The sequence below is a fragment of the Melopsittacus undulatus genome, chromosome 18 (assembly GCF_012275295.1).
Source record: "Melopsittacus undulatus isolate bMelUnd1 chromosome 18, bMelUnd1.mat.Z, whole genome shotgun sequence".
In the NCBI taxonomy this organism is placed as follows: domain Eukaryota; kingdom Metazoa; phylum Chordata; class Aves; order Psittaciformes; family Psittaculidae; genus Melopsittacus; species Melopsittacus undulatus.
In genome coordinates, this window is record NC_047544.1 from 681091 (window position 1) to 694602 (window position 13512).

At 46.5% G+C, this 13512-nt stretch overlaps 1 protein-coding gene across 1 annotated transcript in view; it reads left to right on the forward strand.

The window, feature by feature from the left end:
- The window catches only part of LOC115945941 (tetraspanin-15-like), a 39897-nt gene extending 30931 nt beyond the window's left edge, over positions 1–8966 (forward strand). Inside the window, exons 6-8 of the mRNA XM_034070491.1 lie at positions 617–670; positions 1181–1297; positions 8529–8966. Of these exons, the coding sequence (XP_033926382.1) occupies positions 617–670; positions 1181–1297; positions 8529–8765 (408 nt within the window). The 3' untranslated portion in view covers positions 8766–8966. The remainder of the gene's footprint in view (positions 1–616; positions 671–1180; positions 1298–8528) is intronic.
- The last annotated feature ends 4546 nt before the right edge of the window (positions 8967–13512 follow it).

Below are 13512 nucleotides of genomic sequence, written 5' to 3' on the forward strand. Positions count from 1 at the left end.
AAAGCATCATAATTTCAGCACACGATTACTTGTTGGGCACAGTAGAAATACATGGTGTTATGGAAGCTGCTGTTTGAGCCATGAAACAAGCCATAAACCAAACCCATCATGGATCAAAAGATCTAAGCCTTCAGGATGTCTAAAACATCCACAAAATGGTGGAAAACCCTTTGATTTCTGGAGAGCCCAATATATTTAATCCCTGTGCAATTCCCTTTATTATGAGGGAGAGACGTGACTGAAGGTGTTAGAAAAGGTGGCTGGAATTAAACAAGAAGAAAACATTCCCCTCATTTCCAAGAGCTGCTTTGCTAAATGCTAGTGTGATGTGGAGGTGGTCTTGGCTCTCATCAGTGGAAAAGTGTTAGAGGGACCTGGATATCCCTTAGAACATCAGAATCTGGAGAGAAAAGTGATTAAAAAGTAAGATCAAATGGAAATCCCAACAACTTACTGACAACGTGCATGGTTTCAGCATTGCATTTGGGCAGCAAAGTGTGGTTTGGGAGTAACTGCTTGGTCAAGGCAACTGGGTGAGATCTTTTGTCTCTTGTTATCCTTATTTCCCCTTTGGCTTCCTCCAGGCTAAGTCTGTTCACCAATTCTCTGTTCACAGGTGCCTGGAGGAGTCATTAACACCCTGTGTGGATACAGGACGCTCGATAAAGAGGTAAGATTGGCTTTTTCCTTCATATATATGTGACTTGCTTCTCCTTCCCCCAACCCAAACAGTTACCTGCAGGTGAGCTCTTCCACACCAAGGACGGCTGCTGCTGCATATAAACCCATTCCTATTGCTTTTCTCTGGCATCTCAGGGTTGCTCAGGCTTGCAGAGCACAGGCAAGCTCGAGCCCTGTTTGGATTGTGGCCTTTCTGGGTCAGCTCCAAGGTCCTCAGTTGGGTTTGAGGCTTGGTGATAGGAAAGAAGCTGATTTTGAGGCCTTCAGAGATAACCACAGGATTCTGTTGTAGGAGAGAGCTGCAGCATCTCTGTACATCTGCTGTGCAGCTCCCAGGGACAGTTTTTTGTCAAGAAAACCCAGAGAAAGGTCCAATCCAAGGAATCAATTCCCAAACACTTCCCAATTCACTCCTCTGGCTTGCAAGAAGGATCAAACACAAGAAATCACATCTCCCCCCAACCCAACATCTCAATGATGCTTCTCTCTGTTCTTCCAGCGCCTGGAGCTGCTCAACATCATCCATGTACGAGGCTGCATCCACGCTGTGGGGCTCTGGCTCAAAGACAACTTTGAGGCCACTTTTGGCATCGTTTGCTCCCTGCTGCTTCCTCAGGTATGTGGTGGATCCTATTGGAGTCCTCTCAGCTTCTTTCTGTGTGCTGGAGGAGGAAAAGAATTCATCTTTAGTTAATTCCCCTCCATTTACATCTGAGATTTGTGTCTTGGGTGGCAAATGTCCCAGCACTTTCTAGAGCATCCTTAGCAAAATATATAGCTTATGACTTCTGGCTGCCTCATAACACACTCCTGAAATCTAATTATTGACCAAGTAATAGCATCTAAAAGCAAGGCATGCGTAGGTTAGCAACCCCTTTTATGTTTGTTTTTACAGCTCTCTTCCAATGGAGCATAAATATTAACCAAAATAAACCAGAGTCACAAATCTAGCAGAATTTGTAATGCCTCATAAACCCCCCTTGCCATTAATGATGCCTGAAAATCCATACAATTCTCCAGCACAGGTAATTAAGCTCTTCATCATAGGATAATAGAATGGTTTGAGTTGGAAAGGACCTTAAAGCTCATCCAGTTCTAACCCCCTGCCACAAGCAGGGACACCTTCCATTAGATGAGGTTACCCCAAGCCCCTGTGTCCAATCTGGAGTTGAACACTTCCAGGGATGGGGCATTCACATCACAGAATCACAGATGCTCAATGTGGAGAGGAGTTTTGCTGCTGTCCCTTTGCAACACTATAAGGGAAGAGGTGAATATCTTGGATCTTCCCAGAATTATCTCTGTCAAAACTGTGATGATTTAGTGCTGAATTTGATCCTTTTTCTCATTCCTTTTGGGGCTCCCAAGCAAAAGCTTTCTTTTTATCACATTGGAGTAATATTGGGTTTACCCTGTAGGTGTATGGTTATGCTTTCCAAATGGGGGGGGGAAGTGTATGTAAATGGGAATTAAATGATTTTATCTTTTTATGTGTTTCTGCTTGCAGTGAGAAGTAGAATAGTGGTGGGATAAAGCAGAATCTCGTGGAGAAATATGTGGCACGTTGAGCTCATATTTCAAAGGATGAGCTTTCCTTTTCAAGTCTCACATGTTCCCAATGGAAAACCGAGGTGGGGGGACAATTTTGTACCCAATCCTAACTGTGATGCTCCACATTTCTTAAGTGCTTTCTCCAAAGCATTTGAATGAGCAATGGACTTCTGCTGTGTTACCACTAGGAAGTGCAGCGGGCACAGAAAAGAGGTGAGGAAGTGCCGGGATAGAGGCAACCACTTCCATCTGCCTCACAGGATGTCAAGAGCCCATTACAGGAGCTGCCTGTTGTGTTACCCATTAACCTGCCAACATGATGCTTTTAATTGGGAAGGATGGGGAGAAGAACCAGAGAGGGCAATGAGCCTTGATGAATATCAAGTGCTTTTGAGCAAGTGTTGTGATTTTTCTGTCGTGCCGTTAAATGCTCTTCAGATGAAGAACCTTGTTCTTCCCATCTGCTCACCATTTCTGGGCTTTAAATATAAATCAGATTTGATTCTGTCAAGTTTTGGAGGGAATTAAGTTATAAATGGCCATCTGTGTTGCCAGGAGCTGTCAGCCCAGACGCAGCTTCATCCCCAGCAGCTGCCAGCAGAAAGCTGGGGGGAGAATATGGTCCTTGAATTGCTGATCCAAAGGGAAAGGGGTTGGCACTGTTGGGGTGGAGAGGTGACAGTGCCTTGAGCTTTGGGAAGAATAAGTGGATTGAGCTGTCCCATCTTTGTCCTTCGGGTCTTTGTCACATCCCGCTTAGGACATGGCCTCTCTGTGTTGCAGCAAACCACTTTGGTGGAAAACTTGCAGGATGCAGGGAGAAGGTTGGGATCATGATCCACATCCTGAGTCCAGCTTTGGGTTTTGCCCAGTTTCCCTTAGTGTCACAATTCCTTAGGATCAAGCTTCAACCTCTACGATGGTGAGCAACTCAAAGGCTCAGACTCTGAGGCTTTGAGCTTGGCTGATGTTCATCATCCCAACACCTAAGCTTTGTGCTTGGATTTGGGATAAGCAACCCATTCTTCTTGTGCAGAAAGAAGGACCCAAGGTGTGTGGGCATTGCCTAACTGGGCTTGGGAAAAGCTGTAAAGCTGCTGGGTCCTGTTGGGTGCTGAACTAACTGAATGGGTGAGGAGGCAGGTACATCACCAAGCAGCAGCTCGGCTCTATCCCAGCTAGTGCCAGGCATAGGGAATGTGTAATTTTATGCTTGCTCTGAAGCCATTCGTGTCTCTGCCTTTTTAAGCAAGCCATCAAGCAATGGATGAAGCATTTGAGGAACGGGGAGTGTTCATTTGTCTTACTTCACTCAGAGCAAAGCATGAATGCACCATCTTTACTCTTCTGCCTCTGCAGAGTACCTTTAATTCTCTTTATCCTTCTTCCTATGTTTCATTCTCCACTACCAATCCCATCTCCTCACTGCTCTTCTCAGCCAAACTGTGATGCATTTCATATCGCTCTCAACAAGACATTTCAATTTAGTTGCTGGCACTCAGTGGCAAATCCTCGTTATGGCCTCATACTCCTTGTGGTTAATTATGAAGGAAGCCCACATCCTGCAGCAAAGCAGAGAAATCTCTTTCCTACCGGCTGCATCCATACGTTACATCTATCCACATTATCCAAGGAGTTTCCAGTGTGTATAAAACTGATTTGTTGTTAAATTGCCAAAGAACCTCATGCTTTGTTCTTTCCCCTTTGCCATGCCCAGGTGCTCCTTCAGCAGCTTTTATATTGACCTCAGGAAAAAGCATCTCTGACTTTTCCATTCCTGTGTCTTTGCAGGGCATGTTTCCTAATGGTATCTCGTCTTCCTTAGCAAGGTGAAGATGTTGCCACTGTAATAAGGTAGAAACAAGTGCACAAAAAGCTCTTCAACCCCTTTTCCTCCCTTCTAAAGAAGCAGAAAGTGGCACAAGGGTGATTAAAAAGAGCAAATCTCGGAAAGGTCACTGCTGAGGGTTAATATCTATGGACTCTGCAGTGCAACCACCAAGCTCCGGAGGGAATTAAGTTATAAATGGCCAGGAGCTGTCAGCCCAGTGCAGTAAATTGTTGCTGCCTCTGTTTCACTTTGGTATTTCATCAATCTCCAAAGCTCTACATTGAGAGCAGTTACAGAGTAATAAGGCATCAGTGCAGAGGTAGATGCTCCCTCCTAAGAGGATAAATCCAGAAGATCAACTCTTTCACTCCTCATAAATACAGCATCAGACTTGCAATGTGCATTTTGCAGGTTGGGCTCTTCATCTCTTGGGGACAGTAATGTTAAACATTTCCTTGTGCAGAGGGCTTTGAATTGCCAAAATTCCCTTTGTCTTTGCAAGATTCATTTGTGCTTTGTTTGCTTTTTAATCTCCTGGTTGCTCAAGGGGCTGGAAGACGGTATATCCTCTAGTGGCTGATGTGTGCTTAATGTAGTAGAAAAGGGGAATAAAAGGGATTTTTCCCTCTGCAGTCCATGACCTCTGTGCACGCCTGGTCTATAAATACCAATTTATGGAAGGAAAAATCAATAATAGAAGAAAAGCTTGCTTTTTACTTGATTAGCTCTGGGGAAGCTTGATGTGCTTTGACTCTTCTGTTTAGCAGGATCCAGTTTTACAGCCACTCATAAAGGCAAGGAGCTCTGGAGCCAGGAAGGTTTGTTTGGATGGGAAGCAAGGCAGGAATTCTCAAACAGCATCATCTGCAGGGTGGGTTTCTCCATCGATGTCACTGCAGGGAATCCCTGATTTTGGGCTCCAGTGGAAGGGGTCCCTGCCCATAGCAGGGGTCGGAGCTGGACGAGCTTTAAGGTCCCTTCCAACCCAACCCAGTCTGATTCTATTGTCACTTCCCAGTGGGTCTGCATGTTTTCCTTGATGAGCAACTGCTCTTGCACATGCAAAGAGCAGCTTCTCAGTGCTCTTGTAACCCCTTGAGCAAACCCTCTGCATTGAAATGCCTCAGAAAGCAGCAGACTTAGGGCCATTCTGAGGCAGGGCTGGCTTCTCCGTTGAACGCCAGCCAGGAAGAACAGGCAATATTCTACCTTTAAATGAGCTACAAGCAGCAAGTCCCAAGCAGCTGCTCTCCCCTTGCTTGGTGTTGATTACCATCACGAGGAGGAGGGGGAAATTGGGGACAAAAGCAGCTTTTTCATTTTTTAGCCTCATATTTGATTCATTATCTTAACATTCTCCTCCACAATAATAGCTCCCTTCATATTGCAGTGCAATAAAATCAGCACTCACGTTAGAAATCTCTTTACTTCTGGAAAACACGGTGCCCTTGGTGCCAGAGATATTGAATGCATCTATATTCCTGACAGCTTTTTCCGTTTTCATTAAGTGAAAGAGGGTATTTAGAGGCAAGCTGGGACGGATGCTGGTTCATAACTCAGAGGAGAGTGAAGGCTGTGGGATGCAGGATGCTGATTGAAGACTCGGGCTAATTTTATTCCATTCAAGAAATCCCAGTACCTCGGACATGGCATTGCCATTGGGAAGAGTAGGAGGGATGATGTCCCCAAAGCTGCTTTTGCAGAATTGGATTCATTTGCATTCAGTTTATTGTCAACACAAACCTTTTCTGTATTACTGTTTTGTTTAGAAGGGAAAGAAATGACATGTCTTGCCTTTGAACTTGGCCTTGCAAAAGGGTTTACTTGCTTGGTCTTGGATCAGCGGTGGGGTTTTAATCTGCCAAGTGATGACATGTTAATAGCAGTAAATAATGCTAAAGCTTGACATACATTTAAATAGCATTTAAAAACTTCATAAATCCTTAAAGGCTCTGCTGTTGAATATGGATTAGCACAATCTTATTACCCAGATCCATGTGGGAGCTGTTGCTCTGGGCAATTCCTGCTGTTCATGGAGCAATCTCCAAGCCTTGGCCTCCTCCATCCCTAATCTGAGCTTTCTGCACCTTCTGGGGACCAAAGAGGTGATGGATATGGGGTAGGAGAGCAGGATCCTGGCTGGAATTGCCATGACAGAGTCTCTGGGTTTGTTACTTTTGGTTCTCCACCAAAAGCAAGCTCCATCCCAGCTGAGTGTGAGGTTGCACAGCCCAGTTTTGGTCCTCTCCATGCTCACAGGGAGTGAATGCATCCTGCACAGTTTGAGACAGGGATGGATGCTGTCTCCGTACACAGGCTGAAATGATTTCACAGCCTATTCAGGAAGGAGTTGCCTGCTGGGATGGGTATATAATATTCCAGGCAGCAGCGAATATTGTGAGGGCAGCAGGGAGCTAAACAGATACAGACACAAAAGTTACCGGCGCTGTAAGATACCCAAATGGCCTGAAATCAGGTTAACAAAAAGTGATGCTAAGATGATTCCAGACTTCAGTTTTTCATTCAGCGTTTGCAGTTGCCTTACCCAGCACCCTAATGGCAGGAATCCAGTGCTTCTGTAATTCCTGCTGTTGGGAAAGCCCTGTGAGCAGTAACCACACAGCAGCCTCCAGCACCTTGTGTGTTCTTTTGGTGATTAAATCCTGTTATCAGTAATTAGATGGGATGTCAAATAAGCAGGATGCTCTTTGAGGATACCTAAGTGCAATTAGGAAAGTGGGAATGGGGAAAGCTCCAACTGAGGACTTAAAGGAATGATTGTCTATGTTGGGAGAGCATCTTAAAGGAGGTCATATTCTGCTTCTTCTGAATTGTTGATCCTGGGATTCACCTCCAGGTGAGCTTGGGAAGGAAAAATGAATATTGAGCTGCCTTGAGGTGGTTTCTGTGCATTGTGCTCGTGTGGATGACAGGATGGTGGAGCCCTGTCTCCAGATCTGGTGTCCCCAACATAAGAAGGAGCTGTTGGAGCAAGTCCAGAGGAGGCCACGAGGATGCTCAAGGGCTGGAGCAGCTCCTGTATGGAGCCAGGCTGAGAACATTGGGGCTGTTCAGCCTGGAGAAGCTGTGAGGAGACCTCAGAGCAGCTTCCAGTGTCTGAAGGGGCTACAAGGATGCTGGAGAGGGGCTCTGCAACAGGGACTGTAGGGATGGGACAAGGGGTGATGGGTTCAGACTGAAACAGGAGGGATTTAGGTTGGAGATAAGGGAGAAGCTCTTCCTTGTGAGGTTGCTGAGGTGCTGGCACAGGGTGCCCAGAGCAGCTGTGGCTGCCCCATCCCTGGCAGTGCTCAAGGCCAGGTTGGACAGTGTTTTGAGCAACAGGAGGTGTCCCTGCAGGGGTTTGGAACTGGATGAGCTGGGATTCTGTGGTTGCTCTCAGCTGGGAGACCCTTGGGTGATCTGCTTTTTCCCTGTGGAGTTTTTGCCTCTGTTTTCTGCAGCCTCCTCTGGCCAAAACTTTTCTCTTTCCACTATGGGAACAAACCAGTCTCTAATTTCAGATGTGTTCCAACCCTTTGCTCTTATCCCCATTTATCTTTCTCTTGATGTTCCCACTTTCCGGACTATTTAACTAATTGATTAGGACCCAGAGCAATGACTAATAATATTCTTTCAGCTCCAAACGCAATGTGCTGTAAGAGGTACAGGAGACCCCAGGTGATGGATGGTACAGATGTGACTGGATTATTTATTGGCTCTTTGCTTCAAGGAGTGGTTATGAGGACAAACACGTTGACTACTGCTGTGGAAAAGCCCAGAGGCTCAAGATGATCTTGTCCTCCATCCCATTTTGTGCATTGAAAGGAGCTATAAAACTGCCCTGTTTAACTGGCCTTATAGGGGAATAAACCTTATTTGTATGGCTCATTAGCCAAGGAGGGTGAAGGGTTAGTACAAAGATGCAGTTGGCACTGGAAGTGCTCAGATTGCCACCGTGCCCCTCATCAGTACCTGGTCTGCCAATAGCTCTTCAGCATGGCTTATCCTCTAAGTGTAGCACCGTGAAGGGACCGTCAGTTGAAATCAGAGCAATGTGCTTGCCATCTGGTGCTGATGAAAGTGCTTTTTCCTTCCCTTCTCCTAAGGATTTAAAGTGTATTTTTTAATTCCCTTCCAGCCTGCCAGGAAATGGGAAATAAACTGCAGCAATATCTCAAGTTTAGCAGGAGCCTGGACCTCTGCCTCTATCTCCGCAATGCTCATGGTGACGTCCGACTAATCCACATCCCTCTGTCAGGGCTGATGTGGGAAGTTGTGAGATGGATGTGACCAATAATGAGTTTAACAATGAATCTGTTGCTTTGGCAGAAGATTTAACTGGGTATTGTCCTCTCCTGTCTGGTGGCCAGGTTTGGAAGTTCGGATGACAGCATCCCTTAGGAGAAAGACCTTCAGAAAGGGTTTGCTTGACCACAGTGCTTCTAACACTCATCTTTTGCAGGTGATCGGCCTCGTGATGGCCTGGTTGTATTGGCAAAAGCTCAACGAGATCTACTCCAAGCTGGATACTGTTGACTTCAAGATCCTGGAGATGCGGGATTTCAGCTTCGGGGCTGTGGATCTGAGCGGTGCGGGCTGGTGCTGGTGCTTGCCCAAGGAAGGGGGCTACATTCCCATCAATGCTGAGGATGAGGAAGAGGAGGAGGAGGAAGGCACCATCTGCCAAAGCAAAGTGTGAGAAGGTGGAGAACTTGGAGCACAGCTCTTAGGAAGGTGGCGGATGTTGAACATGGACATCATGTGTTTATCTTCTCAGGTCCAGGAGACAGTAACACTGGGATGTTATCACAACTGCAATGCACTGTGCAGGCACATGAGCTCCCCAGGGTCCTTTCACTTCCTTCCCCTTTTGAAGCATTTCTATATCTTCTTATTGGGGTTTTAGGGGTTTTTTTTACACAATAAATGTAACTTGTGTTGTGTTTTGCAAAGTCACTTGCACTCAATGCTCACTGGCCCAGCCACGGGGAGGGAAGTGGCACCATCATCATTGCACTTTGGGCTGTCTTTGTAGGTATATTTAACCTGATCACCTGAAAAATAGGAATCACATCCTCAGGGAGGCACAACTTGCAACTCCTGGAGCAAGATGGATCTTTGGGCAAGGCTGCACCAGGGGAATACACCCATTTTCCTCGTGAGCCCTGGCTTAAGGCTTTGTCCCCAGGCAAGCAAAAGGAGAGGATGGATTTACTGTGGGAATGTGCTGTGACTCCCCTCTGCTGGCGACCAGCATCTAATGACCAGGTAAGGAATTGCCTTTTATAGAATTTTTAGCACAACTTGGTGATCAAGGTGGCAATTCCCTTCCCCATCACTAAGGATACAGGAATTACATAGGGATTGGGTCCTCTCGTTGCATGTCAGAGAGGGGCTCTTCATCAGGGACTGTAGCTATAGGACAAGGGGTGATGGGTTCAAACTGAAACAGGGGAAGTTCAGGTTGGAGATAATGCAGAAGCTGTTCCCTGTGAGGGTGCTGAGGCGCTGGCACAGGGTGCCCAGAGCAGCTGTGGCTGCCCCATCCCTGGCAGTGCTCAAGGCCAGGTTGGACACAGGGGCTTGGAGCAGCTGCTCCAGTGGAAGGGGTCCCTGCCATTGGAACTGGAGGAGCTCTAAGGTCCCTTCCAACATAAACCAGGCTGGGATTCTATACACAGCTGGAGCCCATTGCATCCAAGCCTGGATGGGTGAGGAGCCGCGATGGGACACAGGCTCACAGAGGGAGACCTTAAACAGATGAATTGCAAAATGAAGAGTGTGGTTGAATTAAGAAGAAGAAGAAACAAATCTGTTTCCCGAGAGCTGAGTGTCTGCAGCGCCTCTGGCAAAGGAAATGCTGCATTTATGAGTGGAGCTTTTATTAAGGCTGTTTTGGAAGCCGGAGGCTGGCTTTAGTTGGATGCCCTGCATCTGACGGGCTCTGTCTCCCTCTTCTGACTCGGTGCAGGCTTTACTCTTTAACCAGAAGAAGCAATCAGAGCACGAGCCTGAAAATAGCACTTTGTGACCCCTTTCCCCCCCCCCCCCCAGTCCCATTGGAAACGGAGCTGGGAACCCCAGAAGCTGAACAGGAGGGTCAGTAGGGTTCAGCTGCTGGGATTCTGCTTTTCTTCCTTTCCCCTCCTCGCTCCAGGATGTGTTTAGTAAAACCTTCTTCCTACAAGCTGATAAACTCAACCTGCTCTTTGTATTTCTATCTATTTGTAGGAAGAAAGTTAGCTTCTATATTTGCTCTGTATTTACAGGACAAACAACCACCAGCATCTTTAAACCCTTTTCCTGGCTGATGCTGGACCCCATCATGGGCAGCATGGCACAGGTTGGATGCAAGCAGGTTTTCATGTCTGGATTAAAGCTGGTTTTTAGCAGGCAGTAAGCAATGGGAGATGGAGAGAAGTCAGGGAATGGAATGGGTTGCCTGTAGCAGTGATGGAGTCATCATCCCTGGAAGTGTTCACACACTGTATAGACAAGGCCTTCAGTGCCATGGGTCAGTGGTGGCCTTGGCAGTGCTGGGGAAGGGTTGGACTTGATGAGCTTAAAGGTCTTTTCCAACCTAAGTGATTCTGTGTTTCCATGATTTAGGCACCTGGCTCCTCTATTCCCACAAACAGTTGGCCTTCTAATGCCTGGAAAATGGGAAAGTTTAAGCAGGAGCATAAAATCATAAGCACACTTTGGAAAAGCTTTTCTCCTACATATGAACATGCTTTGCTACTCTAAATAAAGGAGATGCCAATAGCATTCCTTACTTCATCCTAAATTCTGCATCTTGCAATCACTTCTCCCTTGTTCCAGACCTGCTACACATGGAAGAGCTGATCTAATAAAACAGGAGTTGAGAAGCAAATGAGAGCAGGGATAAAGCATCAAACAGGCTTTGGTTTGCTTCTGCTGAGACTGGCTTGTGCCATCGAATAATCCCCTGGAGGTGAGAGAAAAGCCCTGATACAGAATGACCTCAAAGCACAAAGTCTGATTTCCAAGTTCTCCTTCCATTAACGATGAGGCCAACCCTGATAACAGGCTGGATGCTGCTTTGATGCAGATTTATTGATACCCCCATTAAAAGGCTAAGCAGGGGTGAACAAGCCGGGCGTTAAATAGAAGCGGACAGCTTGGGAAGCACAGTGGGCATGCTCATGGGACCAGGAGCTGGATTTCCATGAAATCCAATTTTAGGATGTTTAACACGTTAAAAGCAAACTGTGGAAAATAATTCAGTGTGCAACCCTCATCAAAAAGAGAACCCAAACTGTATTTGATGGGCTGGTTCATCTTGGAGAAGGGAAGGCTTTAGGGAGGCCTTAGAGCAGCTCCCAGTGCCTAAAGGGGCTACAGGAAACCTGGAGAGGGGCTTTGGACAAGGGCCTGTAGGGACAGGGTAAGAGCAGGATTCTCTAGTGGAAGGTGTCCCTGCCCATGGCAGGGGGTTGGAACTGGATGAGCTTTAAGGTCCTTTCCAACCTAAACCATTCTTTGATTCTATGGCCATAGGGCTGATCCTATCATCCCCAGGGGCTTTAGGAGTCTTCTTGCTGTTGGTGATGGCTCTCTGTTTAATTTTCTTCTGTTTAAGATCCAATGTCCACTAGCACAAAGAAAACAAAGGAAAACAGTTTCCCTCCCAGATCCCAGCAATCAGGGCAAAACTGATAGAAAAATACCCCAAAAGACACAAGTCCTACAAGTTGGGGATGGACACCTTGAATTTCCTACATCCCTATGTAGAGACCATCACTGCGTAAGACCAGGTCTCCCTGGCTTGGATGTTCCATCCTCTCCAGACGTTTATCTGCATCCCATGATGCCTTTCCGCTCCCAAAGTCAATTGGTGCCGCCCCAAATCCATTTTAACCTGGGAGCTACAGAGGGTTTGGCAGTGGGTGTCGATACGATGGTGGCGAGAGCAGCTTTATCTCGAGGCAATCTGGGCTCCCGCACCCACGAGTGCCTGTGACTTCACTGCACGGCTCCATCCGCTGATTTCTGAGTGTGTTTGGAGAGCTCAAGGTGAGTTTATTAATGGTAAAACTTGTTTATTATTGGTAAAACTTGTTTATTATTAATGTAAAGATTGGTTTTGTGGAACTGAGAGCTGATGGGAGTAGCGGGATTTCATTGGCAAAGGTAACCGTGCTCTTCTTTTCCTCCCCTTATTCCTACTGTGCTTAGAGATGCCTTTTCCAACACTTCTTGTCTGCATTGTACTTGTGTTTGTATGCAATAGCTGGGGGGAGAAAAAAGCTTTATATGTAAAAGATCAGAAGGAAGAACTCCCAGGCTACGTGACCCTCATCAATCACCCATAATCATTCAGGACCTTTTAGTTATTGATGGCTCTAACAAAGCCTGGGTTTAGCAGATGGGTTGGTTTTGCTGCCCAGTGGAGCTCTGGTAGAGCTCTTGCTGGCCAAGCTGCATTGAATAAGAAGTCCTGTTTCCTCCCAATGTATCACCATCCATCTGGGAACCCCAACCTAGTGCTGAAGCTGGTTGGAAACCTCATGGGGTGGTTCCTAATACTCCATCTGTTAGAAGAACTACTTCTGCCTGCATCTGGGTGGGTATTGTGCTGTTTCTCCTGCCAGCATCACCTTCCTAAACCCCTCAGAATTAGCCTGATAATGTTATTCACAGGCTTGTGGTTGATATTATCCCACATGTTTGGGGCAGGATTTGTCCATCTGGAAGTGTTTGCCCCTAAAATAAATTGGTCCCTGCACTTGTGCAGAAAGTGTTGGGTTCATGTGGTCAAACAAAGTAAAATAAACCCCAAATCTATTAAATCAGTCTTCAAATAGCAACTGGGATAAGGCTGGAGCCTGTATCAGGCTAAAGATGTTCTTTGCCTTCTAGGGAATGGGTCAGTAATTCAGCAGCTCCAGCAGAGCCAACCTGGCCAGTCCTGGATACTTCCAGCTTTTCTGTTTGCTTTATATATTTAACCTATTTGGCTTGTGTTGGGATTTCTCTTCCATCAAACAGATGGATAATGATATGATATTGCCATGGATGCAAGCAGCTGGACCAGGGGACATGGAGGGGCTGGCTCTCCGACTGCTCTCAAAGTGACTTTGGGAGGCATTGATCGGGCTGCCATGAACAGTAACCGTTCTCCTATCCAACTCATGTGTGAAAGGCAATCACTGGAGCTCAGATAATTAGGAGATTAATGAGTGAATTCCAAAGAAATCCATCTGGGGACTAAATCAGCAGGTCTGAAGGAAGGTACCTGGAAGTGGCAGCGTGTGAATGGTGTAAAAGCTGTGCTTAGATGGGGAAAGATGGACTTTGCATCTGCAAACCCCCTTTTATCTGTGCAGGTTCCCCCCAGAATTAACTGGATGCTTATAGGCAGCAAGAACCCCTGTTAATGGAGCTGCTGTGGTTGTACCAGCAAGAATCTCTTACACTTCACT